Source organism: Phaseolus vulgaris, chromosome 10 (assembly GCF_051622355.1).
Source record: "Phaseolus vulgaris cultivar YP4 chromosome 10, ASM5162235v1, whole genome shotgun sequence".
Classification (NCBI taxonomy): Eukaryota; Viridiplantae; Streptophyta; class Magnoliopsida; order Fabales; family Fabaceae; genus Phaseolus; species Phaseolus vulgaris.
Window position 1 is genome coordinate 7,714,521 of NC_143507.1, and position 18,965 is coordinate 7,733,485.

The 18,965-nt window shown below is 31.1% G+C and overlaps 2 protein-coding genes across 3 annotated transcripts; both read left to right on the top strand.

The window, feature by feature from the left end:
* The first annotated feature begins 7,248 nt into the window (after positions 1-7,248).
* LOC137818467 (2-alkenal reductase (NADP(+)-dependent)) lies at positions 7,249-12,527 on the top strand. The gene is made up of 5 exons (XM_068621914.2): positions 7,249-7,549; positions 9,680-9,857; positions 11,354-11,520; positions 11,879-11,961; positions 12,080-12,527. The coding sequence occupies exons 1-5, from the start codon at positions 7,325-7,327 to the stop codon at positions 12,456-12,458; spliced, it is 1,032 nt and encodes a 343-aa protein (XP_068478015.2). The 5' UTR covers positions 7,249-7,324; the 3' UTR covers positions 12,459-12,527.
* A 1,001-nt stretch (positions 12,528-13,528) lies between these two features.
* Positions 13,529-18,712, top strand: LOC137819235 (Ribosomal L18p/L5e family protein). 2 transcript variants are annotated; one of them, XR_016516409.1, is made up of 4 exons: positions 13,529-13,792; positions 14,014-14,159; positions 15,686-16,362; positions 18,005-18,712. XR_016516409.1 is itself a non-coding variant. In XM_068623021.2 (2 exons), the coding sequence occupies exon 2, from the start codon at positions 18,015-18,017 to the stop codon at positions 18,390-18,392; it is 378 nt and encodes a 125-aa protein (XP_068479122.1). In that variant the 5' UTR covers positions 15,763-16,362; positions 18,005-18,014; the 3' UTR covers positions 18,393-18,712. The 2 variants fall into 2 exon arrangements, 1 of the variants encoding a protein (XP_068479122.1); XM_068623021.2 differs by lacking the exons at positions 13,529-13,792; positions 14,014-14,159 and having other exon boundaries at positions 15,763-16,362.
* Positions 18,713-18,965: the final 253 nt, after the last annotated feature.

The window sequence follows — 18,965 nt, forward strand, 5'->3', positions numbered from 1 at the left end:
CTCTCTCACTCTCTGCAATTTCGTTTCTGCATAACTGATAAAACAGCAAAGAAATAAATCTGTTCAATTGAAAATAAATCTGTTCTTTCTGGGCACTGTACATACTGTTCTTGTTTTCTGAAAAAGTTGTTTTAATCTGATAAGAACATATAAAATTTGCTAAAAGCCACTGGAACAGATTGACTGTGATAGGTTGCTCAAGAAACTGTCAAAGCCATTAATTGAACCTTAAACAATTGCTTAGAGTTGAAGCTTGCTGTTCTGTGATTCATTGTTCTTAATTTCTGGAAATTGCTTGACATCAAGAAGAACACTCATAGTCTGTTAAAAGCCACTGGAACAGCTTGTTTGCAAAGGTCACTCAATTAATTAGCATGCTATCAATTGAACCTTAATCACTTGCTTGAAATTGAAGCTTGCTGTTTTGTGTTTCACTGTTTTTCAAATCTGATATTTGTGTGTGTGCTGCTGGAAATTCTCACTGCATAATCTTGTGATTAACCTTGCTGAATTAAAAGCGTTTCAAACAAAAACAGTGCTGAAATAAATCTGTTCATTTTCACATAAATCGATTTATTTTCTGTAAAACTGTGTTAAACACTGCTTCTGCGAGAAAGTTTTAAAAGGTCAATTCACCCCCCCCCCCTTCTTGAACTTTGGCACTATTAAACCCAACAAATAGTATTTGCAGAGATTTCATTTTTGGAATGGAAAGCTAATAAAAGAATGACCTTTGATCTTAGTATTATGTTTCTCTTGGAGGAAGTGTACTCATCACATTTGAGGACGAATGTCTTTGAAAACAGAGGGAATGAAATGATCTTCAAGGGGTAGATATAATTTTGGATTCTCTTAGTAATTTTTATTATGTTTTTAATTAAGTAGTTGAACGATAACATGGAAAGATAAAAAAACGTGATGTTCTCATAGTAGAAAATAATTATGCATATAGTAGGAATTAAGGATAACACTAGTAGGAGTTAGTTACTAGTAGGCATTAAAGGTTACTTGATTGGAATTAATGTGGAATTTAGAGAGCCTGACATAATTTGGCCTATAAAAGGATGTATCTTAGATATAATAAAAATATATATGAATTGTGAAAGAAAATGGAATTTTCTCTTTGTGAGAATTTTATGGATTTTTTAGTTATAATAACTCAAATTTGATATTATCAGGGTAACTTGTAACGATCAACCACTTATCTTTCTTGAGTGTGGTGTCATTCTTCTTGTCATGAACAATTTTCATGTCAAAAGATTTGTTTTTTAGGAACCGAATCCTTTATTGCAAAAGACTTATTCAACTCCTTTTGAGACTTTGAATCTCGCTCATGTCATGACCAACAATCACCATGCCATCAACGTAAAACAAAAGAATAATAAATTTTTCATTAAACACAATGATCATAAGAGATTTTATCATATCCAATCCATTATGGAGAAATTAAATTTCCTATACCACTATCTAGCTCATGTTGTTCCATAAAAATCTCTTCTTGTAAGTTACCATGAAGGAAGATGACTTTCAATTCACCAATTCAAAATAGGTGGTTCACAACCATAATCTAAAAAAATAAATTATTTATTTCACAAAATCTTTAAGATAAAAAATTTGAAAATTTTCTTTCAAACATGTTATTCAACTATTCAATTTATATTTAAAATCCTAACAATTTTAAACAAACACTTAGTATGAAATAGATAATTTAAGAAGCAAATAATGTATATTAACTTTAGTTTGTGCAAACAATAAATGTAAATAACAAATCAGTTTAAGACTTTGTGATGCTTAATGCACCAAGCACCATATTTTACATAATAAATTATTTATCCAATTGACATTTGTCAGATTTTATGAAGAATATAAAGTTTATATTATATGTGTGCTTTACTTATCTGTTTAGAAATAATAATTTATAAATACTATCTTCTTTTAATTATTAATAAATAATATTGATCAAAATATAACATTTATATACTTATATAGATTAATATAAATTATTATTATTAATTTTGACCTATTAAATAATTGTGGAGCTCATGTTGTAGAGTATATGAACATAAAAGTAATAGATAGCTTGAACCCTTAGGCTTGTAGATGGTAGACTTTTCTAGAAACTCCCTCACAAATAAAATTACATTATCATTTTAATTATTATTATTATTATATACATATTATTACAAAGTGGACTTTAAGCCTAACTCAACCCCATAAAACCGGCTCATAGGGTTGAGGTTTGCACCCACTTATATACAATGAAAGGCTCTAATCTCTAGTCGGTGTGGGATCTCCAACACACCCCCCTCACGCCGAGACTTCCAACTCGTGCGTGGGACTATATATTATGGGTGGTCCGATAGCGGCCCGATAGCGGGTGGCACGATAGGCCCAACAAATACTCGCTAGGATAGGCTCGAAATGGCTCTGATACCATATTACACAGTAAATGAAGATGAATATTCCTTGTCTGATGTGATGCTTTAATGTAGCGTACGTAATCGCACGTAATCGTAATGAAGAAAGAGAGGTTTTGATGAACCCTAATTGTAGAGAGAAAAATAAATATAAAAGAAACTTTTATTCACTTGTATATTAGAGAGTAAAATACATGGTGTATATATAAGAAAAAGATTAAGACCTAGCTGAAACAGAAAAAGGAAAGTTGGGTCAAACAAACAAAGCCCAATAATTTAAAATAGAAAATTAAATATATTAACACCCCCCTCAAGATGGGGAGTAGATATTTGTCAGGCCCAGCTTGGATTTGAGAGTAGAGAATTGTGCGGAAGCAAGGGGCTTGGTGAATATGTCAGCAACTTGCATTGTAGAAGTAATGGGTAGTAGTTTGAGGAGACCAGAGTTAAGTTTTTCACGAACTAGGTGGCAATCAATTTTGATATGCTTGGTTCGTTCATGAAAAACTTGATTGGAAGCTATTTGAAGGGCAGATTTGTTGTCACAGTACAGGGTTGCAGGCTGGGAGAGAGGAAGATGTAAATCCTGAAGGAGGTAAGACAACCATTGTAACTCACATGTGGTGGTGGCAAGGGCTCTATACTCGGCTTCAGAGGAGCTGCGGGAGATAGTTGACTGCTTCTTTGATTTCCATGATATTAGGGAGTCTCCTAAGTAGATGGAATATCCAGTGACAGATTTGCGTGTGGTAGGACATGTTGCCCAGTCAGAGTCACTAAAACCACAAAGGTGAAGTGAACTAGTGTGAGAAAAATATAGTCCTTCACCAGGGGTGCCCTTGAGGTAACGCAAAAGACGTGAGACAGCTTGCTGATGATGAGTTGTGGGTGCAGATATGAATTGGCTTAAATTGTGGACAGCGAAGGCGATGTCTGGTCGCGTGTTGGTTAAGTAAATTAGACGTCCAAGGAGTCTTCTGTATTGAGAAGTGGCATCAGCGAGAGGTGAGCCTTGGTCGGGAGAGAGACGGGAGGTGTGAGTCATAGGAGTGGCCACAGGTGCAGAGTCAAGCATGCCAGTTTCTTGAAGGAGATCAAGAGTATACTTGCGTTGACTTAAATGAAGACCAGTACTGTTGCGAGCAATTTCCAGTCCCAAAAAGTAAGTGAGATTACCTAAATTTTTTATCTTGAAGTGATGGTGAAGGGATGCAGTAATTGTATTGATTTCCTCCGTGTCATCACCAGTTAAGAGCAAGTCATCAACATAAACAAGAATAACAGTGAGTTTATCATTATTATATTTAACAAAAAGAGAGTGATCAGCAACAGAAATAGAGTAATTATTTGATAAAAGAAAAGTAAAAAGTTTGGCGTACCATTGGAGACCAGCTTGACGAAGGCCATACAAAGACCGTTGAAGCTTGCAAACATGCTGGGGAGAAGGAAGAGAGAGGCCAGGTGGGGGGGTCATGTATATCTCTTCATGGAGATCACCATGAAGAAATGCATTATTGACATCAAGTTGTTTTAAAATCCAATTTTTGGTAGTGGCAATAGCAAGCAGAAGGCGGAGGGTAGTGAGTTTAGCAACAGGTGCAAAAGTGTCTAAGAAATCAAGTCCTTCAAGTTGGGTAAACCCTTTGGCAACAACTCTAGTTTTGTGGCGCTCAACAGTGCCATCAGAATGGTATTTGATTTTATATACCCATTTACAACCAATAGTTTTCTTTTCTGGAGGGAGAGGGGTAAGTTGCCAAGTATTGTTAGCAGCAAGAGCTTGAAGCTCATCTTGCATGGCAGATTGCCAAGAAGCATGTTTGGAGGCTTCGTTATATGTCCGAGGTTCAGGATGAGAATTGATAGAGGAAATAACATTTCTAAAATTGGAAGATAAGGAATTGTAAGACAAGTAATTATAAATAGGATATCTACTACTTACAGTGTTGGTTGCAGTGTGGAAATCTGCAAGATAGGCAGGTTGTCGGTGAGGACGAGCTGATCTTCTTGGAAATTGGGGTGAGATGCTTTCTGGAGATGCAGGCGGTGATAATTCTGATGGAGGTGCAATGTTGGATGCAGGAGCAGAGGCACTATTTGTTGGAAGATCATAGAATAATGAGGCTGGTGGAGGAACAGTATTGGGTGCAGGAGTAGAGGCACATGGCTCGACAAGAGGTGCAGTATCAGAAAAAAAAATCAAAAGCAGAATTATATGCATTAGAAATAGGGAGAGATAAAGTGTTAGGGTCCTTAGGCAAGCCACTGTCCAATTTATATGGAAAGTGGTTTTCATGAAAGATTACATGTCTTGATATCTCTATGCTATGAAACTTTAAATTTAAGATAATATAACCTTTTGTATTTTGCGGGAAGCCAAGAAAAATACCTTTGATAGATCTATCATCTAATTTTTTCCTATGTGCAGTAATGGTACTAGCATAACAAAGACAACCAAACACTTTTAGAAAGGAAATGTCATATGGTTTTCCAAACAACTTTTCATGAGGAGTGATGTTATCAAGTAATGGAGTAGGAATAGCATTTATTAAGAAAACAGCATGATTTACAGCAAATTCCCAAAAAATAGGAGGAAGATTTGCTTGAAAAAGTAAAGCCCGGGTTACATTTAGTATGTGTTGATGTCTACGTTCTACAATGCCATTTTGTTGTGGTGTTTCAACACAAGATTTTTGATGTATAATTCCCTTTGAAGCATAAAAATTTGACATAGCAAACTCAACACCATTGTCAGTACGAATCGTTTTGATATTAGTTTTGAAATGATTTTGAACGAAAACAGTGAAGTTAATGATGTGCTGACGCACTTCAGATTTGTTATGCAACAGAATAACTCAAGTATAACGCGAGTAATCATCAACAATAGTCAAGAAATAACGAAAACCTTGCATAGAAATTATGGAACATGGTCCCCAAATATCAAAGTGTACAAGATCAAAAATAGCAGAGGTAACAGTATTACTTAAAGTGAAAGGAAGTTTTCTCTGTTTTGCACGACTACAAGTGTCACATACATGATGAGTATCAACAGTAATAAAAGAGTATTGTTTGCTTAAGACATGTAATCTTTCATGTGAAGGGTGTCCTAGTCTATAATGCCATAGTGTTTTGTCTGTGATATTACAATTAATAAAAGGAGCAAAACAATGCGATTTAGATTGACTAGAAGCAGGAAAATGAGGCACGTATAACACATCAGACAAATAAAACTGATCAGAAAAACGTACTAAACCAGAATATGTGGCATAAACTTACCTGTTGAAGAATGCTCAGTATTGGGGATTTCATGACGCAAAATGTTGGTAAGGAATTGGCATTGTTGTGATGTAAGTTGAATCCCCTTTACAAAAATCAGAGAAAAGCTCATAGGGTTGAGGTTTGCACCCACTTATATACAATGAAAGGCTTTAATCTCTAGTCGATGTGGGATCTCCAACACATATCTCACATCTTTGACCAAGTGAATACATAATTTTAATTAAAAAGAAAGACAAAATCAATTTATATTGCGAATTTTTTCTACTTGTAAATAATCTTCTTTAGGTTGGTTTCTTTAGAACTTAATTAGTCGATTTAATTATTAAAATATATTTTTATTATTTTATTATAATAATTGTTTTATATGAAAACGGTAAAGGGGTTGAATTTCTTCTTCTTCAAATAAATGTTTACGTAAGAAATAAAGAACGTATATATATTTACCAATTTTACATATCAAATTGAAACTAATTTTATTTCAAACAGTAAAAAATAAGAAAGTGCAAATAAAACTTTTTCCAAAAAAAAATAATTTTCAAATTATAAAAACATGGATAGTTCATAGAGGAAGGACCAAGTATACAATTTTTTTAAGAAAATATAATTATTTGTCAAAAAATATTTATAGTAATAATTGTGAAGCATAGATGTACGAAAGCTTGGACAGAAATTTCCAATAGTTTGTAGCACCACTAGCTTTGTTACATTTGTATGGCTAAGAGTTTCTACCAAAACTTTCTTTGGTTTTATTCTTCATCATTATTTTGGTTAAGTCAATTAAATTTTGACTTAAATATAATGAAGTAATATAATTAGAGTTAATTAATAAGATGTTTATGTTATAATTTTGTCTTTAAAAAGATGAATCAATCATTAAATTGGTCGATTTAAATTTTCGTTGCCATTTTTTTTCATTTTGTATTTAAAAGACGTTTTAGAAAATTAAAAAAATATAAATTTTGGACAAAAATAACTTATAATTTATATTTTATTTTTTATTTGTATATCTCTTTTATACTGTTAATCTATGAAACTTAGAACGCTTCTCTTATATGGTGTGTCGGTGTTCGATACTCGTATGACACTTGTAGGATACATATCCGTGAAGTGTCCAATTCAAAAAATATTTGTTATATTTTTGACAATTCTAGTACAATTCTAACAAAATTTTAAAAAGGAAAAATACATTGATTTTAAAAAATCAAACTTTATTGTATAAATTGTTATTATGATTATAAAAATAAGAAACAAATCATTGTGAACCAGTCATGAAAAACATCTTTCTGCTTCAAAAAATAATCTAAAATATACTTATGCACATAAATCTTTATTGTCATATTGCCGATAAAAAAAAATTATTATCAATTTATATAATTCATAATTATATAATATATAGATCCGTATCCCTGTGTTTTAGACTTTAAAAATTTTATTTACGTATTTTCATGTCCGTATCCGTGTCTGTGTTACATATTAATTAATATTAATTAGATAAATAAATAATTGTGGCACAACAAAAATGTGATAAGAGAAAAGTAGTAGCATGTGATTTGACCATTTTGTCCCTGATGGTTCCCTCTATAATAATGGAGGTATGAGGTGAGAGTTCAGAAAGCTTATCATTTCCAATGGCAGAAGTGAGGAACATGCAAGTGGTTCTGAGAGACTATGTGGCTGGTTTTCCGAAGGAATCAGACATGAACATTCTGGAAGGAAGCATAAGATTGAAGGTTCCAGAAGGTTCGAATGAGGTTCTTGTGAAAAACCTGTATCTCTCTTGCGACCCTGTCATGAGAATCATGATGATCAAGGTGGAAGCCATTGATGAGTATCGTCACTACACACCAGCTTCTGTGAGTTATCAAACACTTTCTTTTTCTCTGTTTTCACACTCTATTTTGCTGCTATAAAAATCGCTGGTTCAACTCATTTAATATTTGTAATTTTAAAAATACTAATTTATCATGAATTAGTAAGTTTTATGGATTCATTAATCTAAATTTTAAAATAGATTTGGTTTTTACATTTATGAAAATTGATTTTTATTCCTAATCTAAATTTTAAACTTTTTATATATTTGTAATAAGTAAATTAGCAAATTATTGAAATAGGGTTATTGTTAGTTTTTTTTATATGAAACATATTTTCACTGTAAATTAGAAATTAATAAATTATTGAAATAGGGTTTCTTGTTAATTTTTTTATATAAAATATTTTTTCACTCTAAATTAAAATGTTAAAATATTTTATATTAAGTTAACATGGATTTGCTTGTTACTAAAAAAATACTGATAATCAATAAGTTTTTATTATAGATATTAGAATATTTAAAATTTAAATTAAGAAAAAAAATTACATTATAGAAATAGCATATTTAATGCATATTTTAAAACAATTTAATTAGTAAGTTCTTTTATAAATAATAACATATGAAAATTAAATTAAAGATCCAGATTAAGAATTAAACATCTGTGGATAAATATTAAATATTGAAAATATTTAATTTTTAATATACTACAAAAATAATAGTTTTATTATAAAAAAATTAATTCTATTAATTTTGTTTAAATTTCATTAAAAGTTTATGTAAGTAAACACTTATTTGATCTTCATTAAATAGTCGCCTATGATTATTATTAAAGGTAAAATTAATTTTATTATGTAATTAAATTTAAAGATTTATTAAGAATTTTAAATTTATAAAATAAAAGAAAAATTACAAAGTTGTTGCTCTTAAAAAAGATAAAAAGACCTTTTTTAAGATTAATTATATTTTAACTTTAAGTTTACTCCTTATAAATATACGTGACAGATAAAAACAAAACTATAGAATTAAAGTTTTTATATTAATTTTTTTATTATAGTAAAAATGAAATATATTGTAGTTAACTGACTACTTATCTAAAATTTATATAATATATTAATGCATTAAAAATGTTATATTTTTTAATTTTCACTAAAAATCCACCAAACTCACTAATCTTCCCTAAGCAAGCTTTCATCTTTTAATATTACTTTTGTTTAATGGTTTTAATTTTCCTATAATACATAACAAATTGGAAAACTTAAATTGTAATTTAACTTAATTAAGTAGTTTTATTTTTAAATAAATTGGTGTGGGCAATCTAAATAGACTCTCTTGTAAGGTCGAATTTTTTTATTGATAGTAAAAAGATATTACTCGTTAATACGTGTATATGTATATATAATTTATTTTCAAAACATCTTTCAATATCTATAACCTAATTTCAATAATAACATTAATATACTGATTATTGATAATTTTTTATTTAGATTTTTTTTAAAGATTAAGGGGCAAAGATCATAGAAACATTTATAGTTTACAAATTTGTGTTAAGATTTGACTTTATTGATTTAAGATTTTTGTTTAGGTTTATGGAATTAAAGTTATTTTTCAGGGATTAATTTTATCTAAGTTTATAATTTGTTATAAAAAGACTAATTTTATTGGTATTAAAAAGATTAAAATATATTTATATATCTTTTTAGACATGTAAATAAAACCATTTGTAAAATTATTTCCCTATAGTATTTTCTAATTTTTTATTTATAATTCGTATAAAAACAAATTTTAACTTGTCAAGTACTTTTTTTTTTCCTGTCAAAATGTTTACGGAAAAACTACTTCAAATACTCTCTACTCATTTTTTATTCATATATATAAGTAAATTTAGTTTTTATTTATATATTTAAAACTTAATTTTTTACTCTCCTTTCAATTTTATAAATTTAGATCATAGAGATTTAAAATATATTTACAATTACTAAAAAAAATTATAAACATAAAAAAATTATAAATATATTCATAAGAACTAAAAAAAATAATGAAATGATGTATGTAGAAACTAAATGAATATTTTTAACTTATAGAAAAAAAAAAACACTAAAACATCAATAGCAGAGTTAGTATTAAGTTTAAATATAAATATGGATGATAACTTATGTTATGAAGAATATTGCAGCCATTGACAGGTTATGGTGTGTCTAAAGTGGTGGAATCTGGACATCCAGATTATAAGAAGGGTGATTTAGTTTGGGGAATTACTAAATGGGAAGAATATAGCTTTATCACCTCATCTCAAATATGCTTCAAAATTGAGCACACTGATGTTCCACTTTCCTACTACACTGGAATTCTTGGTATGTACATTCAACACCTCATTTCAGTATCATCTGCATGAAGTTTTTTTTTTTTTTATCAGCAAAAAATTAAATTAAGAATACTTCAGGTGTATTTCAACCCTCGTACATAATCCAAAAATTGCGATTTTGGATTATAAACAATAAACCAGAAGAAAAAAATAAAGGCTGTTTGCTGCATAAAATGCAGACAAACCGCACCTTGCTACTAATAATCTGCTATAAGAACTTCAACCTGCAGCTTCTGAATTGGCCAGCACCTAAACACCAAAACTCTCCAAAACTATAAAATTTCTATATTTTTATATTTCTAATGCTGTAACAGTTTTAATTATGTGGTTCTCTTCCCCAGCATTCCTCATGCATAGCATGAAGTTCATATGTGATAATTACTCCTTTTTTTTGGATTTATTTGATAATCACCATCACAGAAGAGACTCTGGAACTTTTATGGAGCTTATTTGGATTTTGCTTATCATGTATAGTCTAAGCAGATGGTTGAAGGTTTTTACAAAAAAAAGTAGTGCAAATTTTTTTACAAATTACGATTTGATAAAAAAAATTATGAAAATAGATAAGTCATAGACTATGTGGATGACTTTAAAGTAAAATTTGTTTATGATTTCAATGTAAAACAATATAACTGAAATCAGTCAGGACACAACTTCACTTAAAGATAATTTCCGAAAGTCATCTCATACGACTTCTGTTTAATAAAATTGACAAAGAATTTTTGTTTAACGAAATTGACAAAGTCGCATTGGTGGAGGACTTCCGCGTGAAGTCTTTTAGAACCTAAAGTCGTATTCATGGATACGATTTTTACTTTAAAGTCGTCTACATTGTGTACGACAAACTCACTTTCGAATAAAAAAATTACTCAAAATCCTAATTTGTGAAGAAAAAGAATCACTTCTTTCTTGCAAAATCCGGTGGTTGAATGTAGATTATGACCTTTCCATATAAGCTCAATGTTCAGAAGGCTTATTTCAATGATCTTTCACTAAGCTTATTAATAGGTAGCTTGGTACAACAACTATTCATCCCTAGTAATTAACTACAAGTAGTAGCATGAATAGCCAATTCAAAACATGCAGCTACAGTGGCATAAAAGATAAAGTAGTAACAGCTACTATGAAGAAAGCAGTAGAACAACCAACAAACCTTTTTCCCAGTAAAACTATAGACAGTTGTGCCTGCAATTAACAACCCTGCTCACAGCAAGTCCTCAAGTGAAAATAAAATAAATTCCCATGACAATGTCAGATACTTATTCATTTGCATGCACATTCTACGTCACCCGAATGGATCTTAGCAAGTTTGCATGCAAGCTTATGATATTGCAAGGATTTATATAACTCTGTTGTGCCTTATGACCCATGTTATCTCTGAATGAATCACAACAAGTTTGCATGCAAGCTTATGGATGTTCTTGCATTGTTTTCTGCAATTTTGATGTACCTTTTGACCCATAAAATTTTATTTTCTGATCACAGGTATGCCAGGAATGACTGCTTATGCTGGTTTCTTTGAAGTAGGTTCTCCCAAAAAAGGAGATAATGTTTTTGTTTCAGCTGCCTCTGGTGCTGTTGGTCAACTTGTTGGCCAATTTGCCAAGTTGAGTGGTTGTTATGTTGTTGGCAGTGCTGGAAGCAAAGAGAAGGTATTTGTGCAACTATTGTTATTGTTAGATGTTCCTAAATAAATTATTATTGGAGTCAACACTTAGGATATTCATTATATCGTTAAGCAGATAATTATTTTGAATTAGCCACAACAACAAAAGCCTTTTCTTTCAATAGTAAATCCTTTTCACTCTGAAAGTATATTTTATATTTAAAAAGGTGTTTTTGTTTTCTTAACTCCCACCCCTTCCCATTTCATCAATGAAAGAAATTCATGCAGAGAATTGTTTTAGAAAGCTTTGATGGTGAAACTTTTTTAATAGGAAACATTGTTGTAGAGAAGTGTGATTAACAAGGCTAAAAATTCATGCACTAAAATGAATGTCTTGCAACTAGGTGGATCAATTGAAGAATAAATTAGGATTTGATGAAGCCTTTAACTACAAGGAGGAGGCAGACTTCAATTCAGCTTTGAAAAGGTTAGTATGTAACAATGTCCTAATAGATAAATATGAGTTTATCTTGTTTTTCCATATAAAAAAAATGTTAACAAAAGCATCACTGAGTAGTGTTGATGGATATGAATTTTCAAATCAGGTACTTTCCTGAAGGCATTGATATTTACTTTGAAAATGTTGGGGGCAAGACACTTGATGCAGTACTCCCAAATATGAGACTCCATGGTCGAATACCTGTTTGTGGAATGATCTCTCAGTACAATCTTACTCAACCAGAAGGGATAACAAATTTGGCACATCTCATATTTAAGAGAGTTAAAATGGAAGGTTTTGTTGTAAATGATTTCTACCATTCATATTCAAAATTCTTGGAGTTTGTCTTACCTAAGATCAGAGAAGGAAAAGTTCTGTATGTGGAAGACATTGTTGAGGGTCTTGAGAATGGCCCCGCAGCGTTGGTTGGCCTCTTTAGTGGTCGCAATGTCGGCAAACAAGTAGTGGTTGTTTCTCGTGAGTAAAATTCTATAAATAAATTCTTATTTTGTAAGTTTTACTTCAGAATTTTCAATTTTTGATTGGATATTCAACCTTGTTTTTATGGTCTATGCAATCAACTTTCATTTTGTTTAGAATAATTATTGTATGAGGTTAATTATCTTTTGAAATTATTGAAAAAAGACACAATTGTAACATCTAAACTTTTAGTTCTGAATTTTTTATTCAATAACGTTTATCTCATAATAACAAAAACTTACTATGATACCTTCATATACCTTAGAAACTTAAACAATGTTTCTATAATTATAGTACTCAATACACCCTTTGAGAGTTTATAACATGTGTTTCTAATAGACATTATTATAAAAAAATAATCCTAAATTAATTCCGACGGAAAGTAAACTTTGTATTTTCAATCATCTAATATCTTCTTGAACAAGTGTAGTATCTAACGTACCAATTCAACTTATGCATATTTTGTTCACAACATGTAGTCTATATTGATCATGATTCTAGACTATTTAATGAATATATGTAATAAATAACAACTTTTTAATCATATATTTTTTAAAAACATGTTCAATCAAACTAATATTATATTCAAAAACAAAAATAATTAAATCTATGCAATTTATCAAATACTCTATTTACACTTTCTGTTTATCATTTAAATATCATTGCCTAAACAAATTTCTTCAATTGAAAATATCTAAATTTAATGCAAATATTTCTCAAATTTCTTTAAAAAGAATCAATTTCAAATTTAGTATCTCAACTTATATGAACAAAATGATTTTGTTAATGTTATTTCATTTGTTTTTTCTAATAAAACTACTTATAAATATACTTTCTCAAACAACTCGAATCAAAATCAAATTACAAAATTATAAAACCGAGTCTTCTTCTTCCCCCAACTAGTTGCCTTCTGTTTTCATCACCTTTTCCAAAATATTGTTTATTGTAAATATGAAGTTATTATAAAATTTAAAATTAACATATTCAAGTATTTTGAGATATATATTAAAAAAATCATTAAATAAAAATAATTAGCTGTTATATAGTTAGTGATAAATAATTTTTAAATTCTAAATATTCAAAAACTTTCCTCACATTCTCTCGCAGTCCATTCTGTCTCTGTTGCTTTCGCTGGCATCATCCCGTGTTTTGGGTGGTGTCATTCCCGGTCACCGGCGGTGTTTGTGGTGGTGGATGGTGTTTTCTTGGTCTGTGTAGGGAGGGTGTGTGGCGCCGTTCGTGGAGGTGGTTGTTGTGGTTGGGTGTTGTCACCGGAGTCACGTGTTGGTAATACTGAAGATGGAGGTGAATGAGCATGGCGGCGGGGTTGATTCTAAAGGTGAAGTAGCTATCACAAATGCTGCATCAATGTTTTCATAACAGCACATCAACTGTTTGATGAAATGCTGCATTCAATTGAACTTAAATTGAACCTCTACTTAAACTGTGTCTATAGCATGCATGGGACTGGCCCTTTGAACTTATGTGTCATCCTTTAGAATTTGAATAAATGCTTAGAAACCACAAATCTTTTGACTGTTTGTGTTGTGTTTGTTGTAGATCAAACTTGAACTCCCGATCCTTCTGTACAGCATTTGAACTCCATGCTGGAGCTGATATTGAAGTTGAAGAAAGGTCAATACAATATTTAGTTTGAACTGCATTCGTCAGAAGCATAGAATATACATACCAACAACGAACAAGAGGTATTGTGTATGGTACTATAGATTAATCAAAATATTTGATTTTATAATTTAAGATATACAGATCATTAAATCACCCATCGTATTGGAGAAAACCTGTCGTTAAAACAGTGTCCTGCACTTGGTAGGCATTTGTTAGGGTGTTTTTGTAACTCACCTTTCCAAGATGCTCATGAATTATAGTATCTTCTTATTAAGAAATGAGTTTAAGCTAATTCATCCTCATAAATTTGGTCTTATTTATAGTTCACACTTATATACTGCAATTTGGTCTTATTTATAGTCCACACTTATATAATGCAATTTGATCTTATTTATAGCCCACACTTATATACTGCAATTTGGTTATCTGGTCTTATTTATAGTCTATGTAAGATCTCAAATACTTATAGCTCTAAGTTGATGTGCGCTCTATACAATTTTCAATAAATAACTTTACTTTTTTTCCTAGGGAAATATTCCCTACATAAGATTATAAGGTAGTTTGAAAGTAAAGCTAAGTGAATTGAGTACCTAATGTAACAAGTAACCACTGAAACTTTTTACTAGTTTAATCTTTTTCTTCTTCTTCATAGTTCTGGGAAATGGAATTCTTAGATTAGAAAGCCATTGGTTTTTATATTTTTAACATAGGGAAATAAAAAGGTAAATTTTACAGTCTTGATTAATTTACTTCCTCTTCTTTGTATGTGCGTGAGAAATTTTACCGGCATCGAAGGTGCAAGAAAGTTAGTTTTCTTGCAAAGTGGCCAAATGATAACACTCTTTGTTGTATAATTGTACTTGAGCACCTTTATACTTTTTCTGTTACATAGGCTAAATGCAGGAAACTGGTGCAAAATGATAACAGGGTTAATGTAGTTTCAATGTTTCGTGAGTAGAAAGAGGAATTCAAATCCATTTTGGGGGTCAGTTAGGGTAGTTTTTCAAATCATTGAAGAAAGTAATGGACAACCATTTTCATATAAAACATCCCGTCTTTCATTTTCTTTATTGAACTCAAACCCCTGATATAACCACCTGCATATCACACCTTTAATCCTTGGATCCTTCAGTTTTTACCTCTGTTTGAAAGCTGTACTCTCCAACCAAAACCAACCATCCTATTCTGCAAGACCCTTTAAATTTGTGGGTGTCTGTCTAAATAATGATGTGGGAATGGTAGTGTCTATAACCACTTCATAAGCATTGATCCACTTATACAAACCTAATTGGGAATTTAAACAATTTGTTAGAGTCTATAACCACATTTAAAGATGACATTAACCATTATTTATCCATATATAGTGCAATACCTTCACCGTTGAAATTAAGCAATAGACACAAAAAGGAACACCTTAAACTCCACCAATTGCATGTCCAAGCCATGTAAAAAATGGATTTAAGACATTAAGAGGTCAATGAGTTTGACATTGGAAGTCAAAAGGGAATTTAACCAAATAAAAAAGTGATTGCATTGCAAATCATAAGTATGTTTTTGATATTTCAATTGAATATAAATTTAATTCGAATAAATGCCCCCTGTGCAGAGCAAGTGCAGGGTCCTAACATATTAAAACGCTGACTCTTTCTTCCTACACCTCCATACCTTATTGTGTATCATACTAAATATAAAAATACTATTTTATTACTTCCGGATTACATAATCCAGAAGCTAATCTTATGTATAAAATAGACTTTCAGATTATGTAATCCGGAAGCTAATCACAAAAGACTTCCAAATTATATAATCTGAAAGTTAATTTTAAATAAAAAAAACTTTCGAATTGAATTATGTAATCCGAAATATTGAAAAAGTTATTTTTGGAATAAGAAAAATTTATGGCCGTGGCGGAGGTGCAGGAAGAAGCAGCCTAAAACGCTTGGTTTGGGTTTTCTTTTCTTCTTTCGAGTGTTGTTGTTGTCTGAGTCTCGTGGTTCAATCACAGTGCAACGGAACCAATGCATAACATTGAAACCGTAAAACCCTAACCATTCACGAAGTGAGAGTTTGTGTTGCGAATTGTGATAATTGATTGAATCGAGTTGTTGAATCGGTGGAATGGAGGTGGAGTTGGAGCCTCGCGTGAAGGCGCTTCCGTTCAAGGTGAAAGCCACGTCGTGAGAATCGCCGTCGCAGAAAGCGCTCCACGTCCTCGACACCGACCTCCGCACTCACTGGTCCACCGCCACCAACACCAAGGAGTGGATTCTTCTAGAACTCGATGTCAGTCCCTCTCTCTCTTTCTTCAATGCAGCTCAACGTTTTCTTCAATTTTCATTCTCGTGCGTCTCGTAGTAGTTGTAGTAATAATGTTTTTCCTCTGACTTATTCGGTTTCGTAATGCTGTAATCTCTTCGTATACGCTGAATGATTGTTTCCTTCGTTTGGTTTTGGAACTCTAGGTCTGCTTCCTGATTATGAGCTTTCGATTATAAACTAGATGATTGTTTCTTTCGGTTGGTTTTTGAGCTGTAGGACTATTTTCAGATGGAGAACCTTGTTTGTTTGTTTAATTTGGTGCATAAATGAGGGAAACTGGTACTTAGGTTTGCATTTTCGATTATAATATAAACGGTGTATGATTGTTTCATTGGGTTGGTTTTTGGACTCTACGGCTGCTTCTAGACAGAGAACTTAATTTGTCTGCTTAGTTTGGTGCATAAATGAGTGAAACCCGAACTTAGGTTTTGCACTTTCAAATTTTGTTTTCTTCCTCTTTTCATCGTTATATTACTAATAAATAATAAGTAGTAAATAATAAATGATGGATGATTGTTTCCTTGGTTGGGTTTTGAACTCTGGGGCTGATCCAAGATGAATTATTTGTTCTGTTTGTTTAATTTGATGCATAAATGCGTGAACCTAGAATTTAGCTTTTTTGCATTTTCTATTTTTCTTTTCCACCTTGTTATTATCATTATAATGATTATTAATTATTAATTAACGATGAATGATAGTTGGGTTAGGTTTTGAACTCTAGGGCTGATCCAAATAGCTTTATTATTTGTTTGTTTAATTTGATGCATAAATGGATGAAACTAGAACTTACGATTTACACTTTCAATTTTCTTTTTCAACTTAATAACACTCTTTTCAAATCATTGAAGAAAGTAATGGACAACCATTTTCATATAAAACATCCCGTCTTTCATTTTCTTTACTGAACTCAAACCCCTGATATAACCACCTCCACTTCACACCATTAATCCTTGGATCCTTCAGTTTTTACCTCTGTTTGAAAGCTGTACTCTCCAACCAAAACCAACCATCCTATTCTGCAAGACCCTTTAAATTTGTGGGTGTTTGTCTTGTAAATAATGATGTGGGAATGGTAGTGTCTGTTTGATTTAAATTCCAAACCAAGCTTACACCATTCCAATACATGAAACCCCATTTATAGCATAATTTCCAGAGCAATTTTTTTTTTTTCAACATGGACTATTGGAGGTTTAAATATGAAGTTAAACACGCCTGAAGTCATCTACAACTTTTGAATCAAGACCTTCTACTATCTACCAAGTTATGTTACATGTGAATGACTCTATGGTAGCATGTTATCTTGAAATTAATTGAGTAATTACACCAGTATATTGCTGCTGTTAGTAATTTATCCTGAATTAAGATTTTATTCAGACATGAAGGGTGCATCTGTCTTCTAACCATAACAATTATTTCATATTGATGAGTAATTTGATTCCTTTCATTAAGAAAATAGACAAAGGAATCATGAATGAAAAAGATAAAGATAAAGAAAAGTATATTTATTCACTTAAAATGTGTTAACATACCTTTCCTTTTCTTATATTTGGTGTTGCTTAGTTTTTATTAAACTGATTTTCATGCTTGGTTTTCCATCTTCTATTAGACAATTGAAAATGCCAGTTATGAAGCGATATGTTCTGAGACTGTTCATATCATTAAAGTATATCACTGCAAACGTGGTAGACAGAAGCAACGGTCGAATTGTAGCAACATCATCCACTGCAGAACACACCATTAAAGAGTCACTTGAGTGTGGTAGGTCCTGCAATGCTAAAGCAGCTACTGTTGTTGGGGAGGTGTTGGCCAGAAGGCTCAAAGTTGAGGGCCTGAATGAAGGAGAAGGAAGAGGTATTCACGCAAACATAGGTAAAGAAGTAGGGAAGAAAGGATTCAAGAACCAAACCAAGGTTTGGGCTGTTATGAATGCTCTTAAGAACAATGGAGTCAAACTCATCCTCGATGATGAAAACGATGACAAATTCTTGGCCTGATTCATGTTAAAAATATGGTGAGTCTTCTGCTAATAACTTCTATGCAATCAAAAGAACATGGAAGTATTATTTCTCAGAAGCATTATTGTCAGAATCTAAATGAAAATCTTCAATTTAGTTATTGAAAATGTTAGCAATAATCAAAATTACAAGGAAGTATTATTCAATATTATTTCTCAGAAGCATTATTGTCAGAATCTAAATGAAAATCTTCAATTTAGTTATTGAAAAATGTTAGCAATATACTTTTACCCAGATACTCTTATTGTTGGCAAAAATTTATTGAAAATCACAAAATTGTGTTGCTTGTTCTCACTTTATTTACTGAGTTTTATCCAAGATTTTGTGATATTTTTTATAGATTTTAAACCAAAGTAAGATTATGTTACAAGAACTCTTCTTTACTTCGTTTTAATTCATTTGTGATAGTAAAACAGATTAACTTATCAGTCATACCAGATGTTTTGTTTATCTTTGTTAATATAATAATCTAATACTTTTAAGTTCTAATTATCTCTCCTCGTTCTTTCTCTTCTTTTGTTTATAATATTAAAATTCACATTGTGACTCTTT

Bases quoted from the DNA above. Each gene is read 5' to 3' on its own strand.
- LOC137819235 (XM_068623021.2), top strand. From the start codon at position 18,015: ATGCCAGTTATGAAGCGATATGTTCTGAGACTGTTCATATCATTAAAG.
- LOC137818467 (XM_068621914.2), top strand. From the start codon at position 7,325: ATGGCAGAAGTGAGGAACATGCAAGTGGTTCTGAGAGACTATGTGGCT. The intron at 7,550-9,679 runs GTGAGTTATCAA...AGAATATTGCAG, and splicing joins GTCACTACACACCAGCTTCT to CCATTGACAGGTTATGGTGT. The intron at 11,962-12,079 runs GTTAGTATGTAA...TTTTCAAATCAG, and splicing joins TTCAATTCAGCTTTGAAAAG to GTACTTTCCTGAAGGCATTG.